Source organism: Peromyscus leucopus, chromosome 8b (genome assembly GCF_004664715.2).
Source record: "Peromyscus leucopus breed LL Stock chromosome 8b, UCI_PerLeu_2.1, whole genome shotgun sequence".
NCBI lineage: Eukaryota > Metazoa > Chordata > Mammalia > Rodentia > Cricetidae > Peromyscus > Peromyscus leucopus.
In genome coordinates, this window is record NC_051086.1 from 32,717,326 (window position 1) to 32,742,903 (window position 25,578).

Below are 25,578 nucleotides of genomic sequence, written 5' to 3' on the forward strand. Positions count from 1 at the left end.
GCAGATCACAAGATCTCTAAAGTCTCTGGAGTATTTCTAACAGCTTATCTTAAAATCAATTTAAATCTGAATCTTGGACATACATTAACACTGCTACCTAAAAGCTGAAACCGTTATACAGTATTTTCAGGTCATATTTTAGTAATTGTCCCCCTCCCCCCCAAAAAGCCCACTGATTAGAATGAATAAAATATACTTAACTTTTACACTTATTTTAGCAAATATTAGACATCAGGTTTATGCGGCATATGCTTACTCTAAGATCCTAATGGTTTCTCTTCAGTCTTCTGATTTTAAACATTTTTTTCAGCATGTACATAAAGTTTATGGAAGTACTTCTTACTTCATCTTTTTTTAAGATGGAAGACTAGAACCCATGATTGTCTTGCCTCAAGCCTCTTAAGTATGGAAATAGAATTGTGTAATTTCTGAAAAGTAAATCAATGTTTTGTTTTTAAACTCTAAGCCCACATATGAAAACTTGGGAAATCAAATTGTTTACAGGTTATACATGCAGTAAAATTTAGAGATGTAACAATAAGATCTTTAATAAATATTATAACCCCAACACAATATCTACTACTGTACTGAAGTGTTTATTTAAAATATGCATCAATGTCCTTCCATAACATGAGCCCATTTTATTTTATATCATGAGGTATATGATAATAACAACAACCCTAAATGCAAAAGGACCACCTGTAACCTAAATATAAAACTGAACTTTGGCAAAGGTCAGTGTCACAGAGAAGAACACAGCCAATGAGAAAAGGTGTTCCCACCATTTCACTGTCCCCACTCACTCCTCCCCTGTAATGGTAAGCTATAACCTGCCCCAGAGGACTCTGAACTGTAATGCGCAGTCTCCTGATTAATACCTGCTTTGAAGCCTCAGTGCTACAGCTGTACAAATTACACTTTTAAAATATTTGAAACAGATATTGAATTTATTGGTTGGCTATGAGTAGGAAAATACATCGGTAAGGAAAAGAGACCCTGTATATAAATATAATACTAGCTAGTTACAATTTGACCAAGAAGATTCCACTGAAAAGAACAATAAAAGCCCTTGTTACCACCAGTCTATATGGTGTAAATTCAGCTTCTCAATCACCCTTATCAAAGAGCTGCCTACACAGATGTGACATTCTTGAGCTTAGTGCAGATAGTGTGCTGGGTTTTGTTACATGAATGGTAAACAAGAGTTAGTCCAGTGCATTACACAATATAATGTACTGTGGATAAAGACTACTCTATTTTAGACACTACATCAACATACCAGTTTTTAAGGTTTATGTAACCAAAAGGAACAAAGAGAACATCTTAAAATACTGCTTACGGTTGGAGGACACCTGCTTATGTCCTCCGAATTATCTGCAACACCTGTACTGGATATTGTGACTGACTCATCCCAAGACAAACTCCTAATTGTATTGCCTGGGTTGGCTTTGTCCTATGACATGACCACCAAACTTAAAAGTCATGATGGAAATGAGTTCTGTAGTTTAAATAGTGAAAAAGTGGAACTCTAAACCATGAATGTTATTGGAAAATGGAATCTTAGAGGTTTCAACTATAATTTAAAGATTTAGAAGTGCATTCTACCCAATTTAATTATGTCTTTAGGTTTCAAAGTGCTAATACAAAATAAGCTTTCCTGGTTGTCACCAAATCAAATCAAAGTACAAACAAAAACAAATTTCTTGGAGATGTTCTTCTGCCTGTGTTCTGGGATTATTAAAGTTGCAGCAACAATTTACTTCTACAACTTCAATTTATACTATGCCATAAATTAATTTCAATGAACATTTAAATTCTCAAAGCATAAATAATTTACCAATACTGTAAACTGTGCTTCAAAAGTTTTACAAGGATTTGAGTGCCTCCAATCTTCTCATCTTTAGAACAGGAAACATATTCCAAACATTTTGTAAAACACTAAGATGTATTTATCAGCAAGAACACTGAAATTACATTATAGCAAAACATTACATATATTTATTACAGAATTTTTCAAAAATAATCTACATTATGAAAACAGACTAGTTTTATGCATTTTAAGGAGTATAGGTTCTTGGAAGTTATTTTGGACACAAAGCATTTAAAACATAAAACCTTGCTTAACAAAAGTATCAGTCTATTTTGGTGTGAACATTTATTCTCTATAGATTCAAAATATTTTTCTTTTGAAGGTTATACTTGTAAATCTACACTCTCGGTCAACTTATCAGTGATATCTAAACAAGGTGGAGATGTCCAAATGACCCACAGAATGCATTATGCCCAAAAGTGGCAAAACAAGTACTTCAAGACATAATAGGCAATTATATTTTACTATGCTGCCCTCAAATGCAAATATATTGTAGACAGTAATGAATACAGATGAAACGTTTTTGTGTAAAGCTCAAACCTTTAGCATCTAACAAGTGCACTCTAGTTCCAGCATCCATGGAAAGAATACATCTTCCACTAACAAATGCAAAAATGAGTAAGTGCTCCTCTCGGCTCCTCACCCCACGCTCTCTGGACCTGTGTGGTTCTCTAAGCAGGTCACAGGGAAAGTGGCTTCCTCAGTCCCATCAGTCCAACCAGCTCCAGTTCCTCCTCACCGGAAATTGTCATGATGCACACTACCAACACAGTGTTTATGAAAATCAAGTCAAACACATCTTATATTCACACTTTACAAGACAGAGAGACAGACATACAGAGAAGAAACAAAAAGCCATTAGAAGTTATGTACTGGTTCTACACCAGTGTTGATTACAAACTGGACGCGTTTGGTGCCAACATAACTTGAACAAAGAGAAAACCCACAAACAAACAAACAAACAAACCCACCTTCATAATTAAGATTAAACACAAACAAAACAAAACAAAAACCTGAAAGGAAAAACAAGGTCCAAGACAGATTCAAGATCAAGACCTTTTACAGAATTTCTTTAAAAAAAAAAAAATTCATTTATTTAAACAGTATGTAATTTTATTTCCTCTTAAAAACAGCATAAGCAATTAAATGTTTTCTCATAAAATTTTGAGTCATCCAAAATGGCTCAGTCTCTGTATAAAACTGTTACTACTTCAACAGTTCATTCTAGTGCCACGCGGCGTCCTTCTGCTCCACTGCCTGCAGTTGAAACAAAAGCAGCCAGACAGGTTCCCTCTGAATTCATCTGATTTTGAGAGAACCAACGACTGAGAACAGAACATATACAAGTTAACTTTGTAAAGTTAAAGGTGACTTTAATTTCTAAACTACTAATGGCACTATGGGCAAAATATAGGGTACAGTATAACTTTCATCTTGGTTGACATACTAAAATTCCTTAGTCACTTTAAAAATGATCCGAACAATTGTCTTAGGGAACCTGTTTGGAAAATGAATCTAATTTATACTGCTTCATAAACAGAAAATTACTCTTCTTTTAAAAAAGGAATGATTTTTTAAAAAACCTAAGAAAATAAGGAATACACATGATAGTGGTACTCTGGGTGCAATGGCACCAAGAAGCAGTGCTTGGGTCTGTGAGCAAAGACCCAAGGACCCAAGAACGTGTTCCAGAATGTGCTATCCAACGCTTCACAACGAGGAAAAGCCACAGCTCATACAAAAGCATTTTCATAAAAGTCTCACAAATGTTAGTTTTTAAAAAATATAAAAGATGCACAGATTTTCTCTGCATGCACAGGCAGTGCTTGGTGAGAACAAATTTAGGCAGGCACAGTGGAGACAGAAAAGAAAATGTCTCAGAAAGGACTTAGAAGCTGTACCTAAACAGCTGTAATTTTTTAACTTAAAAAGTTAAAGATTTAAAAATACCAGAATGTACATATGTCAACTATCATATTCCATAAATGCTTATAGATCAGCTTATCTGTCCTGGTAGAAAGTTTCCATAGAAATTCAGGAATTCATACATAAGTTGCCTCTGGTCCAAGAAAATATCCCAAGGTCTAAGCAAACTTACATTTAAAGAGTAATGTTCTCAATTTAAAAACAAAGTAGTACAAAAGGGCTAACAAAACCCCAACAGTGCAAATCACTGCAGAGAAAGTCTGTTGCAACTTTGTTACCAGCTGGCCTTCAGAACACAGGACACAGGGTAAAAAAAAAACAAAACAAAACAAAACAAAAAACCCTTAGCTTACAATTGTTTTCAAATTTGTTTTTTTCTATTTAGTACAAAATTTCATAAATCAGGTCTTCTGCGGATCATATACAACCATAAAGGCTAAATTCAAATTCTACATTTTACAAAGAAGTCTGAAAAAAAAAGAGGAGTAAAGTCTGGAAGAGTGGTCTCTGATGTGACTACTGGCCTCAGAAAACAGTGCTGTGATTTCTGTGCAAACAGTACACTGCTCACACATCTTCCTATTTCAAGGCATGACAAATACATTGGAGAGAAGAAACAGGAAAATTACTGGTAACAAATTAAAAGATAGGTGTAAACACACCAGTCCCTGTCTAGCAGTATATAAAGCATACTGGGCTCAGAATTTGTCTGTTGCTAGCACCTGGCTTTCATACTATATCCTTTATCAAATAATCAGACTGAAAAATCAAATGATCATTGAGGAAAAATCCCTAGTGGCCACACTCACTCCCCTATATTCAGGTTTTCTTGAGTTTACAAGGAAATCTGAGGTCCTCTGAAAGTACTTGACTACCTCCTGCCAGGAAGGTGAATGCCATTAACTTGTGGCAGGAGAGGCAGTAAGAGCTCCAATTGTGCAAAAAGTGAGAAGTGGTCGGAGGGAATAAGTGGATGTGGGCAGCCGCTGATATTATTTTCAACTAGCCAATGGTGGTCCAGAGGTCCCAGGATGGCTAACGTGTTCAGCTGAGGTTTAGAATAGAAGATGTAGTCAATTATACCCTGAAACAACAAAAACAAAAAGGATTATGGCCTAAGCAAGAAAACAAGAAAATCACAAGTGTTTTCAAGATATATCCTTAGAAGCAATTTGCTAGCTTGACAAAAACAGTATGTGTAACCCCCAGCGCCACATTAAGAAAAACAGAAAACAAACAACCCCACCCAATTCAAACCCAGCAGAATCAACCAGTTGCAGCAGGTTTTCTCAGATTGCCAGCCCCCAAATCATGACATGGAGGCTTATTACCTCTGAATGCTCGGCCTTAGCTTGTGCTCATTTCTAGCTAGCTCTTATAACTTAATGTAACCTGTTTCTCTTTATCTATGTTTTGCCTCGGGACTTTTTACCTTTCTTTCATTCTGTATGTCCCATTCTTCCTGCTTTCCTGGCTGGCCCCTGGCTCTCCCTCTCTTTTCTTCTCCCTTGAACCTATATTCCCCCTCCTACTGTTCTCTCTGCCAGCCCTGCCAATCCCTCCTCTACCTAGCTATTGGTTGTTCAGCTTTTTATTAGACCAATCAGATGACATAGGCAGGCAAAGTGAAACAGCAATGCACCTTTACAGAGTCAAATGAAACATATCTTTACACTCTGCTAGGTTATCTAGAAAAACTAACAGCAATCATGTAGTTGTCTATGGAAGGAAGAGCAATGACCACTTCGGCCAGTAAGTTAAAGGCTACTCAGTTCCAGCCAGAGAACACACACTGGTATTTAAGACTTAAGAAGTTTACAAGACCTACTAATAAAAATAAGGTTTTGAAAGCTTATCAATCTCAAGACATACCTTGAAATCAAATGTGTAATTCGTGTAAGGCATCAGGCCATTCTCATAGGCACTCTTTAACTTGAAACCATGAGTGATCCTTCCATTGGTCATACCATTCTTCCCATTACAGCTAAAGTTTGTAAGACTTTCATTGTATCTCAGTTCCTTAAAGTCTTTATGATTTGTTTCTACTCCACCAGTGCTCAAGTACTCTACAACACCTGAAGAGACAGAAATGCATTTGTATTTGTCAAGCATACTATACAACAAACAATATAATTTTAAAAGAGCATGTAATAGTTCAAAAAGCCACACAAGTTCTTAAATTCTCTAAAATATTTTTCTTAATTAGTCATAATTGGCCCAAATTAATTTTTATGTAATTACAGCACCCAAATATTTTACATTTTTGTTTGTTTAAAACTACCTGACAAATAGATGTGTCTTCTCAAATCCTTCAAAGGTTATACAAACAGATGGCTAGAATATGCCTGCTAAACTTCAGATTATTTCCACTTTTTAAAAAAGATTTATCACAATCAATCAAAATAGTATGCAGGTTTCTTCATATCCCAAATTATCTACAGGGCTATGCAACCCTCTTTTGGGTTTTATGCATTATCTTATCATACTACCAAACTATGGAACAGAATGCCATCAAGTGAGAGAGCAACTTAACTATTTCTTAAATTCTTAACCATAAGGTAGGCTCTACAAACATATTTTAATTTTTATTATATTACTTAGCAAGATTAGACATTTCCCCACAATGCTATTAGAAATCCTCCCCATCCCTCCGATACTTTGCAGCTAGAGGGCAGAACAGATGTGGAGAAGTTGTCAGAGAATCCTCAGCTGTTCAGCAGCAGTGATGGATCCCCAGACAGCGTGATGGCCTGGGGCTAAAGAATTAGCTATCTCAGGGACTTTTTGTTGCCCTGAAAACAAATTTTAAGTTTCTTCTTCATGGCTCTATCTACTGTGATATCAATAATGTAGTATCAAATTCATCAACTATCAACATGGTGGTGTACAGTCACACACATAGTCCAAAAGCACTGTGTGATAAGAGTACAATCAAAGAGCTAGAACACATGTGGATGGTCTACTTTGCTACTGAAAGGGATCTGGTTGATTCTCTATATTATCCACAGAAAAGTATTTAAGATCAGGCTTTCTAAATCTTTCTACATGACAAAAATCAAGAGCATTGCTTTTTTATGATCACCACATCTGTGTGATAAAAAGGTCTTAATTTCTACCTCAAATATACTTTGTACTTTTTATAAAAGTTACCAGAAGAAACAAAATTTGGGATTCTCTAATATATTGTTGGTCAAATTTAACTGTGATCATATTTTATCACAGGCTGGAATCCCAAAGAAGTTATCTTAACAGCTTTTTAGAGCCTGATTACAAATGTCTTAGGGTTTAAAAAAAAAAAAAAAAAAAAAAAACTAAACAAAACTGTGTTTCTAACAAGTTATTTTAAGTTATCAGCCTGGAGCTGGGGGTATGGTGACATGTGTCCTGTGGTTCTATCTATTCAGGAGAGAGGAGTTCTTGAGTCGAAGATCCAGCCTCAAAGAAGCAAGGTGAAGAATCAGGGAAGGGGATACACACAGAAAGAATGAGCAGTATCTACCATCACCGCCCGAGGTTTCTACACTCTTTCCCCCTTGACCATCTTAAAAAAAAAAAGTAAACCCTGTTCATAGCTGCCACTACAAAATGAATTTTCCTTTAGACTAAATTCTGGATTATAAAAACATACATTACAGGGCTGGTGAGATGCCTCAGCAGGTGAAGGGACTTGTCCTAAAAGCCTGATTACCTGAGTTCTATATTCAGAACCCAGGTAGGTAATGGTAGAAAGGGAGAATCAACTCCATAAAGTTGATCTTTGATACCCATGTACTTGTAAAAGTGCTTAGTATATGTGCACTTATACTAAGATTTTAATAAAACAAAGAAAAACTTGTAAAGTCAAAAGGCACCTATTCATATAAAATATTACTTTTCTCACCAGAGTCTGGCAAAGAATTCAGATCTGCACATAACACAAGCGGAATAGTTCCACATTCTCCCAATACACTGGATTTCAGGGTCCGAGAGGCTTTATCAATAATATTCTTTACTTCCGAGAGGAACATCATAGTTTGTACCAACTTCACATCCGAATATTCAGGGTCCCAATGCATGTGAGCATTAGCCACAAGAATAAGTTGTTTTTCTGTTCCCAGATGTGGTTTTCCAGCTATATTAGGTAAAAACAAAACAGACAAACTCTGCATCAGTCTACAGCTTCTTACAGCATCTGAAAGCAAGTAAAATTTCTCAAAAGAATCTAAGATGTATCTAGTGATTTCCTACCAAATCACTGAATCCCAAGAATTCTATCTCTAAATCTATTTGATAGTTCCAGCAGCAGTAAAGCCTACTTGGACAGAGATAGCCCAGGACAGTTGTTTTTAAGGTATCCATCTCTCGTATTTGAATCTAAATTCTCTTAGACATATAGTATTTAGCAGTTATTAATTCTTTGGCTCTTGGGGTTTTTGTTTTGTTTTTGCAGAATTAGAGACTGAGTCCCAGCTTTGTGCATACTCAACAAGTACTACCACTGAGACACAATCCCCAGTCACTAAGTTTTATCTTTACATTAAATATCCCAAATTCCACAACAAGTTATAGAAGTTCAGTTCTCAGCATCCAAGTCACTATTTGTATTTTCTTAATTTTTAAAAAGTTGTCACTCAAGACCAGTCAGGAAGACTGACATAAAAAGTCAGCTTTACCAAACACCCTTGCTGACAAGAAATCATGGAAGCAATATAGAATTCTTATCCCTGAGCATTTATTTCACTTACTATTTACCTCAATGTCTGAAAAATATCTTTTTATCTTTATGCCTTTTTTTTTTTGGGGGGGGGGGGAATTGAGACAGGGTTTCTCTGTGTAGTTTTGGTGCCTATCCTAGATCTCGCTCTGTAGACCAGGATGGCGTGGAACTCATAGAGATTCACCTGGCTCTGCCTCCCAAGTGCTGGGATTAAAGACGCGTGCCACCACCACCACCCGGCTTCTTTATGCCTTCTCAAGACAATAACTTTTCTGGGCCATGATTTCTCTTTATCTTTGCAGTACAAAAAAAAAAGATGTCTTGATATTTTAGAAAAGAAAAATACTCACTGAATTTCTCTACGTGTTAGACCAGACCATTGAACACACAGTGAGATATATCTGTTTTGAAGCCATCTAATCAGAACTATTAAATTTGGGGGAAATGGGGTTGTCGATTTTACTCACATGACATTTCAATCAATTCCTTTCGAAGTTCTAGCAGTACTGCAACTCCAATGTTATCTTTCGTCATGACTCTGTTCAGCATAGCTTCAGACCCTTCTGAATTCGCCATTGCTAACTGGTTAAATTCAACAGTGTGTTTCTGAACCAAAGTAAATCTGAAACAAAGCACACACATAATTGGGATTACAAGACATTAGTTTCTCCCAAACTTCGCTACCAAATAAAGTCAGTTCAATTATACTATGGGCAATCTTATGGTACCAAGCTCCCTAAATTCATTTAAGGTTGTTTATAGTCTAACTTGGCTTGTTTCTGTGGTACTGAGGCTTGAACTCAGGGTCTTGTGCATGTTAGGCAAATTCCCTATCATTGATGTATATCCCCTGAACCTAAACACAGATATATACCGCCAGACCTTAAAGTTGTTTTTAGTCTGTTCTTGCTACAAAAAAACAAACAAAAAAACAAAACTGGAAATACCTTTACAACATAATATAGTATAGTCAATCACCTTTACCATTAGTGCTGCAATATTTCATTTCATAATTTTTAAACAATTATCTTCCAAAGTATAGGTTTTCTAGAGGAAATGTTACCTATATAATATTTCAATCAGCAGCTGAAATTAAAACCCTAGTAAGACAACTCAAAGAAACTGCAGCACTTTCAGCATGCCCACAAAACAAGTTATTTCAAACAAAAACAAGACCCTTTAAACTTTAAATAGTTGCGTTTTCTTGAATAACATAGCACTTCATTCTCTTATTTACCAATTAATTGCTACATCCTTGACCCCGCCCTGCAAATACTGAAGACATTATCTCTTTACAAATAATAATAATAATAATAATAATAATCAGATAGGCTTACTTTTCTGTCTTGAAGAATATTGCACAGCCATCAACATGCTTTCTTTCTTGTTCCGACATTGTCCTAGCTCTAGACTTAGGACTAAAGAATCCATTATAGCCACGTTCTTTCAGTTCTACCAGAAAAAAACTGTAATACTGCTCTGTTTCGACCTCCTGAAAAATCATAACCAGCAAAATTACTTCAAAGACAAAAATCTGTCCAATACATTAACCCATGTGTATATAGCCTGAAATATTTTTTTCTACAGCCCAAGCTACAGATTAAAGAACAGAGTATCTTCAGAATATAATTTATCTAAAACCAATCAGAAAACTTTACTGCACCAGTCGTCAATGTCAGTTCTTTGTAGTTTAGGTGCAAATGAAAGACATGTATACCTACACATGTAGATTTGTCTTAGAACTGATGGAACAAGAACCATACAAGAAGGAATCACAGCTGTCACATATTTTAATTCTAGACCCATGAAGAGAAACAAATTAACCAAAACTGTGTAAGTTATTATGAGAGTTGTGCTTAAAACAAACAAACAAGCCGGGCGGTGGTGGCGCACGCCTTTAATCCCAGCACTCGGGAGGCAGAGCCAGGCGGATCTCTGTGAGTTCGAGGCCAGCCTGGGCTACCAAGTGAGTTCCAGGAAAGGCGCAAAGCTACACAGAGAAACCCTGTCTCGAAGAAGAAAAAAAAAAAAAAAAACCATTTTTTATGAAGGATCTGTGTATAAAAAAATAAGACTACATCCAGATAATGCCACAATTTTAGTAACTTTGCCACCCAATTCCAATGCAGTACACAGGGACACTAGAGGAAGAAGAAAAGATACTGCCAATTTTTAAAGCCTAATTGAACCCGTTTTGCTTTATTTGACAGCACAGGGTTGCAAAGCAAGACAGTTACTGTTCTCAGAATTCACCTAAACCAGAAAAGAGCAGAATTTTAAGAGCTGCTGAAACTACGATTTCAAATATATTAGCATAATATATTCTAGTATAATTGCTTCTTGGTTTGTTCTGGTTTGAAGGATCACACAATTTGAAAGAGTCTTTTGCATGACTTACCTGAAGACTTATAATATCAGCATTGCAGCTCAAGATTTCTTGAATAATGGCCTTTTTCCTGTAGTCCCAATTTAGTGCCCACGATGGACAGTAGCCGTATAACTGCCGGGTCGCATATTTATCACAAAGAACATTATAGCACATGACAGAAAACAAGGCTGTAGGAAAGATAACTGATTCACACACGGCAGAAAAAAAACCAACAGCCATAATTATTTCAGTAATAATCCTCACTATGTTAAGTCTGACTTCAACCACTCAACTTATAGTTACTGAAAAGCTATTACTCTATGCCAGCTTTGGAAACAAAGAAAAAAATAAGTACTGGAAGGACAGATAAATGAACCAATTAGGATACAGTGTGCTTGTATCTACAGAAGCACAAAGACAGGTTCTGGAGTCCATAAACCAAGACTCCTTATTTTTTCTATGCCACCAACTGTTAATGTAGGATGTGGAAACAACGTGCCGTTTCCTTAACAGGCTGCCCAACTTTCTTTTTCTTATAGAGCAACTACAGACTAACTTGAACATGGACTGTGAGTATGGCTCCAGAACACTAAAATATTGAGTACTGCATCAAAGCAAAGGTTACTGTTGGTTTCCTGGAGCACAAAAAAAGTTTTTCATTATAATCTATAGAATAGCACTGTCTTAAACACACAGACTAAGAAATATTTTATTGCTAAAAAATACATTGTCTGAGCTACAGGAAAAATGGCAATGGTAGATTATATTGACATAGGGTTACAACAAAACCCACAGCACATTTTAATTATCTATGAAGCAAAATAAGGCAAAGTAAAATGAAACAAGGTAGCCTGTGTTAATTCATGCAGAAAACAGGTACATCATCAGCCAAATCCTGTTAAAAAATACCCTGAGAACTAAATGATTCTCATAAAACTTATGTTAAAAATAGATCAGAGGCCACTAGTTCAATTCCTCTCAAGTAAGAAAGCTATCTTATAATTTTGCTAATATCAAGTACCTTTAGAACACATCAGCACATGGAAAGCTCTAATGAGGAAAGATTTTAGTGTATTTGTTCAGAGAATCTGATGTAACAGGTCAGGTACTCAACAGTGGCAGTACCGACATTCCGTGGGGCTAGCAGGGGCTGACTAGGCCAGGAGCTGTAGGGTATTTATTTAGCTGTGTCCCTGACTTCAATCCCTAGGTTGCTGCAGTATTTCTCCCATTTTTAACAATCAGAATTGTCAAAATTGATACATGTCCCCTGGAGATAAAACTACTCCTAGCCGAGAAGCAATGCATTACAGAATTAAATCTTTATCATTATTTCCCAAACTAAAGCAACCTGTAACAATACTGCTTCAATGTTGTTCAAAAATCTGAATCATGACAACAATATTTTCAGATTTATCAAGAGCTGATCACATTAATAGTTAGAAAATAGGGCTACCAACCCGTTGGCCTTGTTCTGTCTGGTTCTTGTAACATGATCCAAGATCTTGGAGGTGGTTGTTCTGTTGAAACTGGGTATACATATATATATAAAAAAAATAATAATAATTAAGTGATATTCTTACACATCTTCCTAATAAAAGTCTAAACCAACAGTCACTTACTTCTTTTTGCAGTACCTGACAAATTATCGAGCAAGTAATTCAGTAGCCTTCTTGTTCCATCTGGCTCCAGACAGAGGTTCAATATATCTTGGGTAAGTGGATTTCCTGAGGAAATTTTAAGTAGGTAAATTAAGATAATACAGTGTCTCAAACTTAGAAAAATTTATCAAAATAATCACCTACTACCACAAAAATTAGCATATTACAACACTGTTACATTACAGTTGCTAAAAATTTACCAAAATAAAAATATTACTTTTGAAATTTTTATATAAAAAAATTTGTAGTTTTTAATTTTCTTTTTTTAAAGACTTATTTGTTTTATGGGTATGGGTGTTTTGCCTGTATGTATGTCTGTGCATCATGGGCATGCCTATGCCTTTGGAGGCCAGAAGAAAGGAGCAGGATCCCCTGAAACTGGAGTTACAGATGGTTGTAAACCACCATGTAGGTGCTGGAAATTGAACCCGGGTCTTCTGAAAGAGCAGCCAGTGCTCCTAACCGCTAAATCATCTATCTCTCCAGCCTCAAAAAGATGATTAATGGGTTAATGTTAATATAGAAGTAGTCTGTATCAACTGTGAACTGGAAGGATATACAACAGCAGCTTTCTCTGACACGAAATGGACTTGAACCTTCTGCAAAGTTGATGGCTGCTAAAAACTACATATATATACAAGTTTGTATTTTTATTTATTTACTTCTTGAACAGTTTTTATGATATACCAAAGAGACATATAAGACTATATACCTGATTCTGTAACTATCTTTTAGAAATATGAATGCAACTCTTAGAGACTTTATTCAGAAGTCTTCCTTTAGGAGACAGCCTGTCCACACCTGCCCAGACTGGTGAAGAACCAATTACATTATAAAACATGCCCATGTCTTGACACACTGTAAAAATATGACTCTGACTCCTTTTGACTTACCACATTTCACAATGGGTCCTACTACATTATTTGTGCTCTCTTCTCCACTTCCAACACTAATTAAGTATCCATAAATCAACTTTTTAAAAAAGAAACGCTCAAAAGCATAATTTTTTGTACCAGGACCAAATCAAAAATTTCTATTTACTGGAAAAATTTTCTTTCTTACTTTATGGGAAGCTGCACTGATTAGAATGTAAGGGAAAAGCTATTTATGACATGATGAGAAAGCATGGTGTAAGTAATGTATCATCAAGACAGAAGCTAAGAAACAGAAGGTCAAGAGTAGCTAAGAATACAAAGCCAGCCAGCCTGGAGGTGAATGAATAGTCACAGGAACAGAGAACTACTACAGCAGAGCTACAGCAACAGAGCATGAGGTAACAGCACTGCCTGCCAAAGCATCCCCTAGTAAGAACTCTTACAGCTCTTTTGAAACTGTAAAGAAAAAAAAAGAAATCTTACCTTTCAGGCTTAAAGTCTGCAACCGAAACAGTTTTCCCAGCTCAAAAGGTAGAACTCGTAACTGGTTGTAATTTAAATGGAGCTCCCTGTTGATATAAAATTTCCAGGAAGTCAGAAGACATAGTAATCTTAACCTTAACAGCAATGTTATTTCTTAATCAACAATGTTATTTCTAGGAAAGTATGTACCTAAAAATGACAAAGTTTTATGCATTATATTCCATTACCTAGCCTTGGCCTTCCTATGTAGTTAAACAAAACTACCACAGACCAAACCTTTGGTAATATACAGAGAAAAAAACAAACAAAAAACAAAAAACCTAAGAAAGAAGAAACAAGAACAAAGTATGATACAAGCTTCACTTAAAAAAAATTATTTATTTATTCATTCATTTATTTTTATGTATGCAGTGATTTATTTATTTATTTATTTATTTATTTATTTATTTATTTATTTATTTATTTATTATGTATGCAGTGCTCTGCCTGCATGCATGCCTACATGCCAGAAGAGGGCACCAAATCTCACTACAGATGGTTGTGAGCCACCATGTGGTTGCTGGGAATTGAACTCAGGACCTCTGGAAGAACAGCCAGTGCTCTTAACCTCTGAACAATCTCTACAGCCCAAACAAGCTTCAATTTTTAAAAGTTGTTAAATCCATGGATACATAAAATTACTCTCAACTCAAATACTTACCTCTATAGGCTAGAAACATAGTTTGCAAGTAGCAAAGCAGTGCTAGTCTGGCACATGTGTGCTCTACTATACGTGCTTAAGATAGCAGAAAGGATTAAACAGCCCATGAGACAGATCTCAAAGGTGCACCTGTGAGGGTACTTCCAGAGAGGTTAAACTGAGGAGGACCCAGCCTCAATATGGATAGTACCACCACACAGGGCTAGGGATGTCTCAACTTCACTTCCTGATGGTGGATGCAATGTGATCAGCTGCTGTGCATTTCTGCTACCATGTCTTTCCCATCATGATGGGACTGCATCCCCTCAAACCATCAGTCAAATGAAATAGCTTCTCCTTTAAGTTGTTTCTGCTCAAGCATTTGGTTACAGCAATAAGAAAAGAAGTTAACATGCAGCTACCATGAGGACTGTTTAATGAACTTAATGATGGTTGCAAAGTTGCAAACCTTTAATAGTTATCCAAATTTACAAAAATTTCAGTTTAAAAGTAAAAATTATATAAACAAAAGTTTAATGTTTTTTATAACCACAATACAAACATCATAAGAATCTTTAAAGAAAAAAGGCAACCAAACTCCAACGCCAAATGGAGACACTGTCAAGTTCCTGCATTAAGTTTTACTAACCAGATTTTAGATGAAAAGAATGACTTCTACTATTCTGTTACTTTAAATAAAAATTTTGGTTGCTTCTGAGAACTGGAAAAAAAAAAAAAAAAAAGATCCGAATAACTGGTTCCTACTTATTTCCAAACACATTATATGGAGTAAAAGGTTCTCTACACCAGTTTGTTTCCAAGGATTAAAAATAGTCATAGTAAATACTTAATAACTAAGCCAAAAAAAAAAAAAAGGCTTGCATAAGAGTGATAAAGACAAAGAAACATCCATAAGGTCTTTAGTTCTTACACTAGAAGATAGCAGAAAAGCCATGGAAACCACTGTGCAAGAGCAGGTACGCTGGGTTCAGCTTTGTAGGTATGTAGACCTTCAAAGGTTAAAAAAAAAAAACAAAAACAAACAAACAAAACACCCAGCAATTATGATTTGCTGAGAAATTAAAGCTGGGAAGAGTTAGCTGTTTTTTTTGTTTTTTGTTTTTTCCAGTTCTGATATCCTGTCATTTTTTTTTTAATTTTTATTTTATTTTATAATACTATTCAGTTCTACATAACAGCCACAGATTCCCTTGTTCTCCCCCTTCCCTTCCTCCAGCCCGCCCCCCATTCCCACCTCCTCCAGAGCAAGGTCTCCCCCAAGGACTGAGATCGACCTGATAGACTCAGTCCAGGCAGGTCCAGTCCCTCCTCCCAGATTGAGCCAAGTGTCCCTGCATAAGTCCCAGGTTTCAAACAGCTGAGTTAGCTGTTTTTTACTCCTCATCACCCAACATCTCTAACCTCTGACCTTAGGCCCTTAAACCTGTCCAAGATCACATAATTTACAAATGCCGAAGTAAGATTCCCAAAGGAGCAGCATCGCTACAAATTCTATCCATGAGACTACAAGGCTTTTAAGCACAGTAACTAATTCTAGCTTTGTTCATGCCAAGGCTTTCCTACTATGGGCAACAGTGTTAATAACACTAGTAGAGGACTAGTGTCATTAAGGATGTTGGCATGGCACCAACTGCTGGCCACAGGCAAGTACATCAAATAACCCAGTGCTTTACAGTGTTTAAGATTTTTTGGTTCAGATCACTGACTCATGGCAATGAACATTTTGTGGGTGAGGCTGACTGGACAACGCCACTAGGATGAATGGAGAGGTGCTGGAAAGAGAGGAGGGAGGTGGGGATTTTTGTTGTTGTTGTTTTTAATTAATTTGGGGGGGGGTCTTTTGGGAGAGCATGCTACAGGGTTGAGGGGTGGATATGGAGGGACTGGGAAGTCAGTGGAATTGGGATGCATGGTGTGAAATTTCCAAAGAACCAATAAAGAATTATGTTAAAAAAATTTTTGGTTCAAAAATAAAATGCATAACACAAAGCACAGCAATAAAAAACTAAGTAATGTCAAGAAGTAGTCGTGTACACCTTTAATCCCTCACTTTAAAGCACTAGGAAAAGAGAAAAGTGGATCTCTGAGTCTGAGGCCAGCCTGGTCTACAGAGTGAGGACAGTTAGAAATACACTAGAAACCCTGTCTTAGAAAAAACAATTAACAATAACAACAAAAAACCTAAGCAATGGACCTACTTAATTTTTATTATTGGACATTCAATTCTTACCAAAAAGCTTTCAATAAAAGACACAGTTATGATGATTCTTTTCTTTAAATATAAAATGTCATTATTTCCTAACAAGATATATGCTGCTTTTGTTTTGGGGGAACCTAAATGTCCGTTACTGAGTCTGCATTGTCCAATACTGAGTCTGCATACCTGAGTGATACCATGTTTCCGAGTTCTGCCGGTAAACTCTGGATTTGGTTATGGGACAGGTCCAGATATAACAGATTGTGAAGCTTGGCAATTTCTGAAGGGATACAGGACAATGAATTGTCACTCAGATGCAAAGCTGTCAAGTGAGTTAGTGACCACAAAGATGCGCTTAGGCTCCTTACTTTGCCTGCAAGACAGAAAAAAAAAAAAAGGAAAGGATTATATAGTGATCTCCAAAATTTGGTCCATGTATGAAATACAATTCAGATGTTTTAATTAGGTATTTAAATTACTATTTAAAAAAAGTTTAAGAAGGCTTAACAAGGAAGATTTTATCTATTTTAGAACAATTCACTACATGCACTAAATAATTAACTCCAATTAGAATGAAACTAAAATTTAAATTTTTAGAGTGAAACATCAATACTAGAGACTATCTTCATTTTAAGAGCACACTGGAAAGAAATTATCCTTTAAATGATCTCAGCTACGATAAACGAAAATATGAATAATTCAAAGCAATGCTAAATCCAGATTCTGGATACTGTGAAAGATAAGTTTATGTAAGACAAAAATCAAATAATAATTGAAAAACTGTTTATTCTATAAACTAGAAAATAGGAATTCTGCCTTAAAAAAAAAAACTAAGGTATTCTCAAATTAGTTGAGATTAGGGACAAATTCCAAGTGATAACTGCATCCTATAAAAGGACAGAATCTGTCATGTGGGGCCTTCTAGGCAGTAAAGCCAGGTGTGGTGGTGTAAGCCTTTAATTCTAACACTAGAGAGTCAAAGGCAAGCATACCTCTGGGAGTTCCAGGCCAGCCTAGTATACACAGTGAGATCTCATCTCAAAAAACAAAAACACTACACAGAGAAACCCTGTCTTGAAAAACCAAAAAAAAAAAAAAAAAACCAAAAACAAACGAGAAGAAAGAAAATCTGTATTGTTAATGCCCAGAAACATTTCAGATACTAAGTCAAGCAACAGACACAGTACTTAGTAACTAAAACTACATCACCCTTTCAATGCAGTATTAAATCTACTTGATTTAATACTGCATTTCTTGATTACAAGGTCAATAGTTTCTACAATCCATAAAAAAACTTTCTCCATAATGTTTCAGAATTAATTTGAGAGAGAATGAAACAGACAGATGTAGTGAAAATACACCAACCTTTGAGAACTGACTACCTTGAGACCTTCTAATTAAGGTAGGCTAATAAAGCCTCAATTTGTTATCCTACCCGAAACCAATGTACCAGACACCAACCCAGGAAGAATGGGAAACAAACAGGTGGCTTCTACAGTTGTCTCAGTGTATTTCCTGGGCAGAATTTGCAAAACAGGAGGGTGGGGCAATCACAACTAGAGCAGAGTAATCTCCTGAGCTCTAGAGACAACAGCACTGACACTGTGGTGGTCAGAATTCAAGGAACAGTACAGAGAAACAAAGTGATCTTGGGTATGAAGAAGATCTTGGGTATTAACACTAAATGTGAAAAACTGCCTGAGCCAGAGAAGGAAACTCCCAAATGGCCAAGGCCACACTGTTCCCAGCTACTGGTGGGAGAACAAAATCCTTTCAACTTAGAAGGCATATGATCAAAATTCAACTTCAGACTAATAACTGCTCTGGTCTCACCTAGAAAAGCTTAAGGCAAAGCCTCAAAAGAGTCAAACTGCTTTCCAGTAACTTCACTGCACATAACAACAATGCCCAAGGTTAGTTGGAAGAATACTCAAACATGCATCACCCCAAAAAGAAAAGCTTTCAGTTTCTGGCACCAATGAAAAAAATTACAAAGCATATAAACAAACAGGAAAGTAAAAAAAAAAAAATCTATGAAGAAAATTCAATCAAAACTACAAAAGGGAGCAATAAGATTACTGACATCATTATTCAGAATTGGGGGGGATGAAATTAACAGCAGATTAGACACTGAAGAAAATTACTGTATTTGAAGGCAGGGCAAGAAAAACCTAAATACATACATTCATTTTCTCTCTCTCTCTCTCTCTGAAAAAACAGCACTTCAGAAATATCTGGCACAACTTTTAACAGTGGAATGCATATGTAACTGGAGCCCCCAAATAGAGATGCAGGAGACAGGAAAAAAAAATTAAGAAACAATGGAAGAGTGTAACTGGATAGCCATATATGAAAGAATGAGGATGGGGTGCTGGCGAGGTGGCTTAGTGGTTAAGAGCACTGGCTGCTCTTCCAGAGGACCTGGGTTAAATTCCTAGCACCCACAAGGTCGCTCAGAACCATCAAAAGCTCTAGTCTCAGAAAATATGATGTCCTTTTCTGGCCTTCTTGGGCACAGATACAATGTCATACACAAAAATTCTATAAGTTAAAAAAAAAAAAGCCAGACCCTTACTTCACATCATATACAAAACTCAAAAGCATGCAAAAATTGAGAATGTAGCTCAGTGATAAGGTACCTGTCAAATATGCATGAAGCCCTGAATTTAATCCCCAGTGTGTGGGGAAGCACACAAAACTGAAAATCTGCATGGCCATGGATTAGACAATGATACTGTAAAAGTACAATCAAAACAAATTTCGATTCATTAAAATTAAAATATTCTGAGCTTCAGGGGTGGTGGTAGCACACACCTTTAATTCCAGTACTCAGGAGCTAGAGGCAGTTGGATCTCTGAGTTTGAGGCCAGCCTGGTCTAGAGCAAGTTCTAGAACAGCCAGGTCTACACAGAGAAACCCTGCCTAGAAACACAAAACAAACAAAAAATCTTTTGTGCTGCTAGTGGAAATGTAAAATGGTCCAGACACTTAATTAGCATGGCAGTTCCTTAGAAAGTTCAATATCGAGTTAATATATGAGCAGCCAGTTAACTCTTAGGTATATACTTAAGTGAGTTCCAGGAAAGGCGCAAAACTACACAGAGAAACCCTGTCTTGAAAAACCAAAAAAAAAAAAAAAAAAAAAAAAAAAAAAAAGATTACAGAAGAATGTTTTAAGACTTAAAACTGAGAAGTGCAGTGTGAAGTTCTAACACAATATAAAAAGTGGCATATGACAATGTACACTAAAATAAGTCCAACATTCATATACCCATTTATTTCAAAAAGAGGAAAACAAAATATAAAACAGAATGGGGTAATTAAAAACTAGTAAGATGGGCTTGAGATCTAACCAGTCACATTAAAATGTCTAAATAGCCCCCAATAACATGAACTAATGACCAGTTTGCATTTTTAAAAAGACTACCTTATATGCCACAGTCAAGAAATGCATTTCAACTATAACTAAATAGGGATGAGAGTACAAGAATGTTAACACCAGTGAGAAGAGAGCGGGAGTAGCCAAAGGAGCCAAAGGACCAAATCCTATCACAATAAAGAAAAAGTCAACTCAATCAGGAGTACAAACTCATAGACATTTATGGGACTTCTAATAAAGTTGTGAAAGCACTTTGGGAAAACTGCATGTAAGGAGAAAGAGAAATCCAATCAAGATTTCAGAACCCTTCTCTCAATTAACAAGACAAAAAGGATATGAACATGCCAACAACTCTACCAACTTAACTTCACGACTTATGTCAAGTGTAGATAAAATGTTTACTAAACAAGATTCCATAAACTCAAAGAAATTAAAATAATGTTTTCTGTCAAAATCATGTTGGGATTAAACTTAGAAATTGGTAAATATACCTAGAAAATGCTAGAAACTACCTCACTGGTCAGAAGCAATTAAAAAACTAACTGAAAACTACTCTATATTGAAAGAAAAGATATACAGTTTCAAATCAATGAAGAGATGGATTTGGCTTCTGCATTAATAAACTAGAAAAGAAGAAATTTAATCCAAACCTGAAAGAGTAAGAGAACAGATTAAACCAATGAACCAACAGCTAATGCTTTTGTAAAGTAAAAAAAATACACATTACATTCACACACACACACACACACACACAACACACACACACACACACACACACTAACCAGAAACAAATGAGTCTGAGACCAGCACAGGCTACAGTGAGACCTTGTCTTGGGGGTTGTGGGGAGAATCACATTCTGTTGAGGGTAAAGCCCACAAGCCTCTGGGTTCAATCTCCAGCCATATAGGAAAAAGGAAAGAAATGGGTCATGAAATGAAATCCCAGAAGTTTACAGTGGCTTTAACCAGCATTTCCAAACCAGGAAACCATTTAGCTGTCCAAGTAGGCACTGGAATGCTAAAAGTGAGCACCTACTCACACAGCCTTGAATACTAAGTGGAGAAAAGCTACATTTTTGATATTTCACACCAGTAGGACATGATGTATGTTTAGGTCGCCAGCACTGTGCCCTCATGAACAGACTGATGCCATGCTGGGAACAAATTTATGAAAGTTTGGTCTCTTCTCAATCTCTCTCACACACTCTTGCCATGCCATGCTTTCACCTATGCTGTGCATAGCAAAGGCCCTCACCAGATGCAGCCCTTTGATCTCAGTCTTCTCAGCCTCTAATACAGTAGTTCTCAACCTGTGAGTCTCAATGCCCTTGACAGTCAAAGGACCCTTTCACAAGGGTCATCTGAGACCACTGGAAAAACTAGGTATTACAGTACGATTCACAACAGTAGCAAAATTATACTTATGAAGCAGCAACAAAAATAATTTTATAGTTGGAGGTCACCACAACATGAGGAACTGTATTAAAGGGTCATAGCATTAGGAAGGTTGAGAACCACTGCTCTAGACTCTGAAGCTATAAAAACAACTTAGCCTGTGGTATATTTAAAAAGGACTAAGACAATAAAGAACTTAAAAATACAATTTTGAAAAGAAGATTTAAACAGACACTTTAGCAAAAAGGACAAACAGATGGCAAATAGTCATACTGAAATATGTTCAATATAAGCAATAATTTAAAAAACATGAATTAAAGCCACACTAAAATAGCACTACACACTCAGAAGGATAGCTAAATCTAAAACACTATATGCCACTGTGCTAAGGGTGCCCATCAGATATGGAGGAAGAGGGGGAGGGGAGAGGAGGGGAACAGAGGGAAAGGAGGAGAGTTGAGAACAAGGAAGGAAAGGAAACTATTTCTAAACAGTCTCAAGAGTTTCAAAAGTTTAAAAATACACTACCACTTGACCACAGATATTTACACCAGAGAAATAAAAGCTATGAGTGGCCTTTTTGTAATGGTCAAATACAATAAATAGCCCCTATATATTAAACAGGTTAACTAATACTAATGCTGCTATACCATGCAATAGAATACTACTCCATTAAAAAATAAATAAACCAAATGAAAATCAATACAAATGAACCTCAAAATAAGTATGAGTAAGTAGAGGAAGAGCAAGTCAAAACAAAAAGTACACATTGAAGGTGAGGATGTACCTCAGTTGGCAGAGTGCTTACCTGGCTGCATGTAGTCCTGGGTTTGATTCCCAAGGCTAACATATATATACCAGGTATATAGTGCATGTATGTGGCTGGTCCCAAAATGAAGGACACAGGGACAGAAAGCTAAAATATTTAATTTAAAGCCGAGCGGTGGTGGCGCACGCCTTTAATCCCAGCACTTGGGAGGCAGAGGCAGGCGGATCTCAGTGAGTTCGGGGCCAGCCTGGGCTACCAAGTGAGTTCTAGGAAAGGCGCAAAGCTACACAGAGAAACCCTGTCTCGGAAAAAAAAAAAAAAGTTAATTTAAAGTCATCCTTGGCCACATAGCAAGTTCAAGAACAGCCAAGGCTACACAAAAACCTGACTACCAAGAAAATTAAACAACAAAAGCCATATTGGTCTTATTGGTCATTTATACAAATCTATAAAACACAAATCTAGTATAGAAATGAGGGAAGAAGCTTCATTTTAATCCCAGAACTTGAGAGGCAGAGGCAAGTGGATCTCTGTGAGTTCAAGGCCAGCCTGGTCAACAGAGTGAGTTCTAGGACAGCCAAGGCTACACAAAGAAACTCTGCCTCGAAAAATAATAAAATGAAAAGAAATGAGGAAACATATGTAGAAAATGGCACGGAAACAAAGGAAGGATCATAGATTCTCAGGAATGATGGGTACACTAAAAGGTGTACCTACAGGTCAGAATGTATCACAGTATTACAATATATATAAATGCTGATTTAAAAAAAAACTTACTTTTAATTATGTATATGTGAGTGGGTTTCTGTGTAGACATGCAGATGCTGGCAAAGGCCAGAAAACAGTATCCAATCCCATGCAGATGCAGTTGCAGGTCTTTCCAAACCACCTGATGTGGGTGCTAGGAACTGTACTTTACTTGGGGTCCTCTACAAGGGCAAATGTCACTGAGCCACTTCTCCAGCCCCCATGCATGCTCGTTTTTCCATTTACACTTTGGTAAAATTGTGACAACCTTGATCCAAGAATGTAGTTAAGTAGAAACTGTACTTAAATCTCAGCCTATTTTAAGTCGGTTAAGAGCCACATTCTAATAAGTGACTTCACTCTAAAGTTCCCAGAATACTTTATGGCTAAATATCAGGAGACAGGAAGAATTATTGTTCCCGGAAATCATATGGTGGTGATTAGAAAACTAAGAGACTATATATAATTAATGAACCTACCAAGAAATCCAAATAACTAAACTATGTATTTATAAAGATTCTGGAAAAAAAAATCTATAAACATCTGACATTCTAGAAGAAACAAGGATTACAGTTGATCTTTACTGTTTCCCAGTTTAGTACTTCTGTTATTATCATCAAGTCAGTCACTCAAATATATGAGAAGCAGACAAAAAGAAGTTACCTAATGCACACATTCACAGCAGTTCAGTAAGGCTTGCTGCAAACAAACCAACCGTAAGGGACTAGGCATAGTGAACCTATCAAGAAATAAAAGCAATTTAACTAACCCACAGATTTATAAAGATTTAGAAAAAAAAAGTTCATAGCATGACAAAGGACATTCCTGTTAGCATATAAAATGCATATTAACCAATAGTTCGTGTATATAATAATCAATAAATAGAAGACCCTACACTGGTATCTCAAAAACGCCTGGAACAAATACAGCTGTTGAACACTATAGTTGTACCTCAAAAGCAGGTAATCAAAATACTCCCCCACTAAAATGGGAAGAAAAGAGACAGGAAAGTACCTTGGTATCTATCTCCAGGCAGAATTTTTTTATATACATGTAATTTTAGATTCCTATAACAAGAGTTTGTTGGTAGTGGGCAAAAAGTCCTACCCCTAGGCAAGAAGCTACTGGCATTTGATTGCTGCCGGGTAAAGGGAAAGTCAGTTTTCTCTAATGGAGTGACACTTGGCATATCAACCACACTCCAGGACAAGTCTCACATTCGGGAGTAACTGGCCAAAACAAACTGAACTCCATGTCTTTTTGTTTATTTTTTAAGAGAAAGAAAGAGAACATGAAGTTGGGCAGGTAGGGAGGTAGGAGAAGACCTGGGAGGAGTAAAGTCTAGGGAGTGATCACAAAAGGTATTAGATAAATTTAAAAATAAATAAACATAATTTTAAAGCACCTGTTGGCTCATCAGCAACATTGCTGTTGGCCCACTGCTGCACTGGAGAACAACAAAGGCAACAAAGGGGGCCAGAAACCCTGGAGAGCTGGGAAGCACAGGAAGGGTCTGAAGGGATCCTCTTCAGTATCAGTTCCAGAATCACAAACAGCAGCTAACAAGTAAGCTGAGAGCAGATGCTGAGGCCAACAGAATCCAAGCTGTCTTCTATATTCAAGCAGAGGAACTCTGAAACCCTGGGGAAGATTCCAGCTGGGAGCTATAAATGGAAGAGGGATGATCCAACAACAGGCATAGAGCTCACAACCAGAGAAATCTGGCTCAAGTCGACCAATCCCTGATTAGATTAAGGTCAACCACCCGCTCCACAATTAGCTAAAAAATAAACAAGTGGATTTACTCCTAAGGAAAAGGCGGCCATGAAATTTCCATTTCCAGCAACAATCAAAGAACTGAAAACCACAAGAAAAACAAAAAAATAGAACAAAACCTCCAAGAGACTCAGAAGGAAGAGAGGAAGGGGCATTTTCAGATGGTGGGTGCCAGGCAACACAGGGCAGCAGTGACAGTTGGGAAATAAAGTCAGCCCATATAACTGTTCCAGCCTTCTGCCTGGTGTCCTGAAAATATGCAACAGGACAGAATTCAGGCAGAGCCTGATGGTCTATTTAAGTTGAGATGAAGCTGGAACCTGGAGAGGTCAAGGCAGGTGACATTCACAGGATGGAATGCTAAACAGAGAGCTGTGCGGAGATGTAAAGAAAGCCCTCCATGAGTGTGTGTATGTGTGTGTATGTGTGTGTGTGTATATATATATAATATATATATTATATATATATATATATATATATATATGGAATAACCCTGACATGAAGAGGAGAGCAGAGAGAAACTGACAAGAACAGAGAAATCAATCCTTGGGATCTCAAAGATCAGAACAATTTGATTTTCCACCAGAGAGTACTTAGTAAAGTACTATTTAAAAGCAAGCCTCATGGAAATAAAAATAAAAATATTTAATAATTAATAAAAAAATATTTAACTCTACCTCAAAACAAAGCTCAAAAGTACTTCTAAGAATATAAAATTATCTAGAACTCAAAAAAG

The 25,578-nt window shown here is 36.6% G+C and overlaps 1 protein-coding gene across 3 annotated transcripts in view; it reads right to left on the minus strand.

Moving 5' to 3' along the window:
• Nucleotides 1–925: 925 nt before the first annotated feature.
• Nucleotides 926–25,578, minus strand: part of Cnot6 (CCR4-NOT transcription complex subunit 6) — a 43,662-nt gene continuing 19,009 nt past the window's right edge. Inside the window, exons 2-12 of one of the 3 annotated variants that reach the window (XM_037201482.1) lie at nt 17,145–17,149; nt 16,963–17,056; nt 13,880–13,965; nt 12,483–12,587; nt 12,321–12,389; nt 10,891–11,048; nt 9,830–9,984; nt 8,960–9,114; nt 7,677–7,907; nt 5,669–5,871; nt 926–4,880 (exon numbers count right to left, since the gene is read on the minus strand). In XM_037201482.1, coding sequence (XP_037057377.1) covers nt 4,668–4,880; nt 5,669–5,871; nt 7,677–7,907; nt 8,960–9,114; nt 9,830–9,984; nt 10,891–11,048; nt 12,321–12,389; nt 12,483–12,587; nt 13,880–13,965; nt 16,963–16,976 — 1,389 coding nt within the window. In that variant the 5' untranslated portion in view covers nt 16,977–17,056; nt 17,145–17,149 and the 3' untranslated portion in view covers nt 926–4,667. Of the gene's footprint in view, nt 4,881–5,668; nt 5,872–7,676; nt 7,908–8,959; nt 9,115–9,829; nt 9,985–10,890; nt 11,049–12,320; nt 12,390–12,482; nt 12,588–13,879; nt 13,966–16,962; nt 17,150–25,578 lie in introns of all 3 variants that reach the window. The other 2 variants (XM_028854987.2, XM_028854988.2) reach the window with 2 other exon arrangements.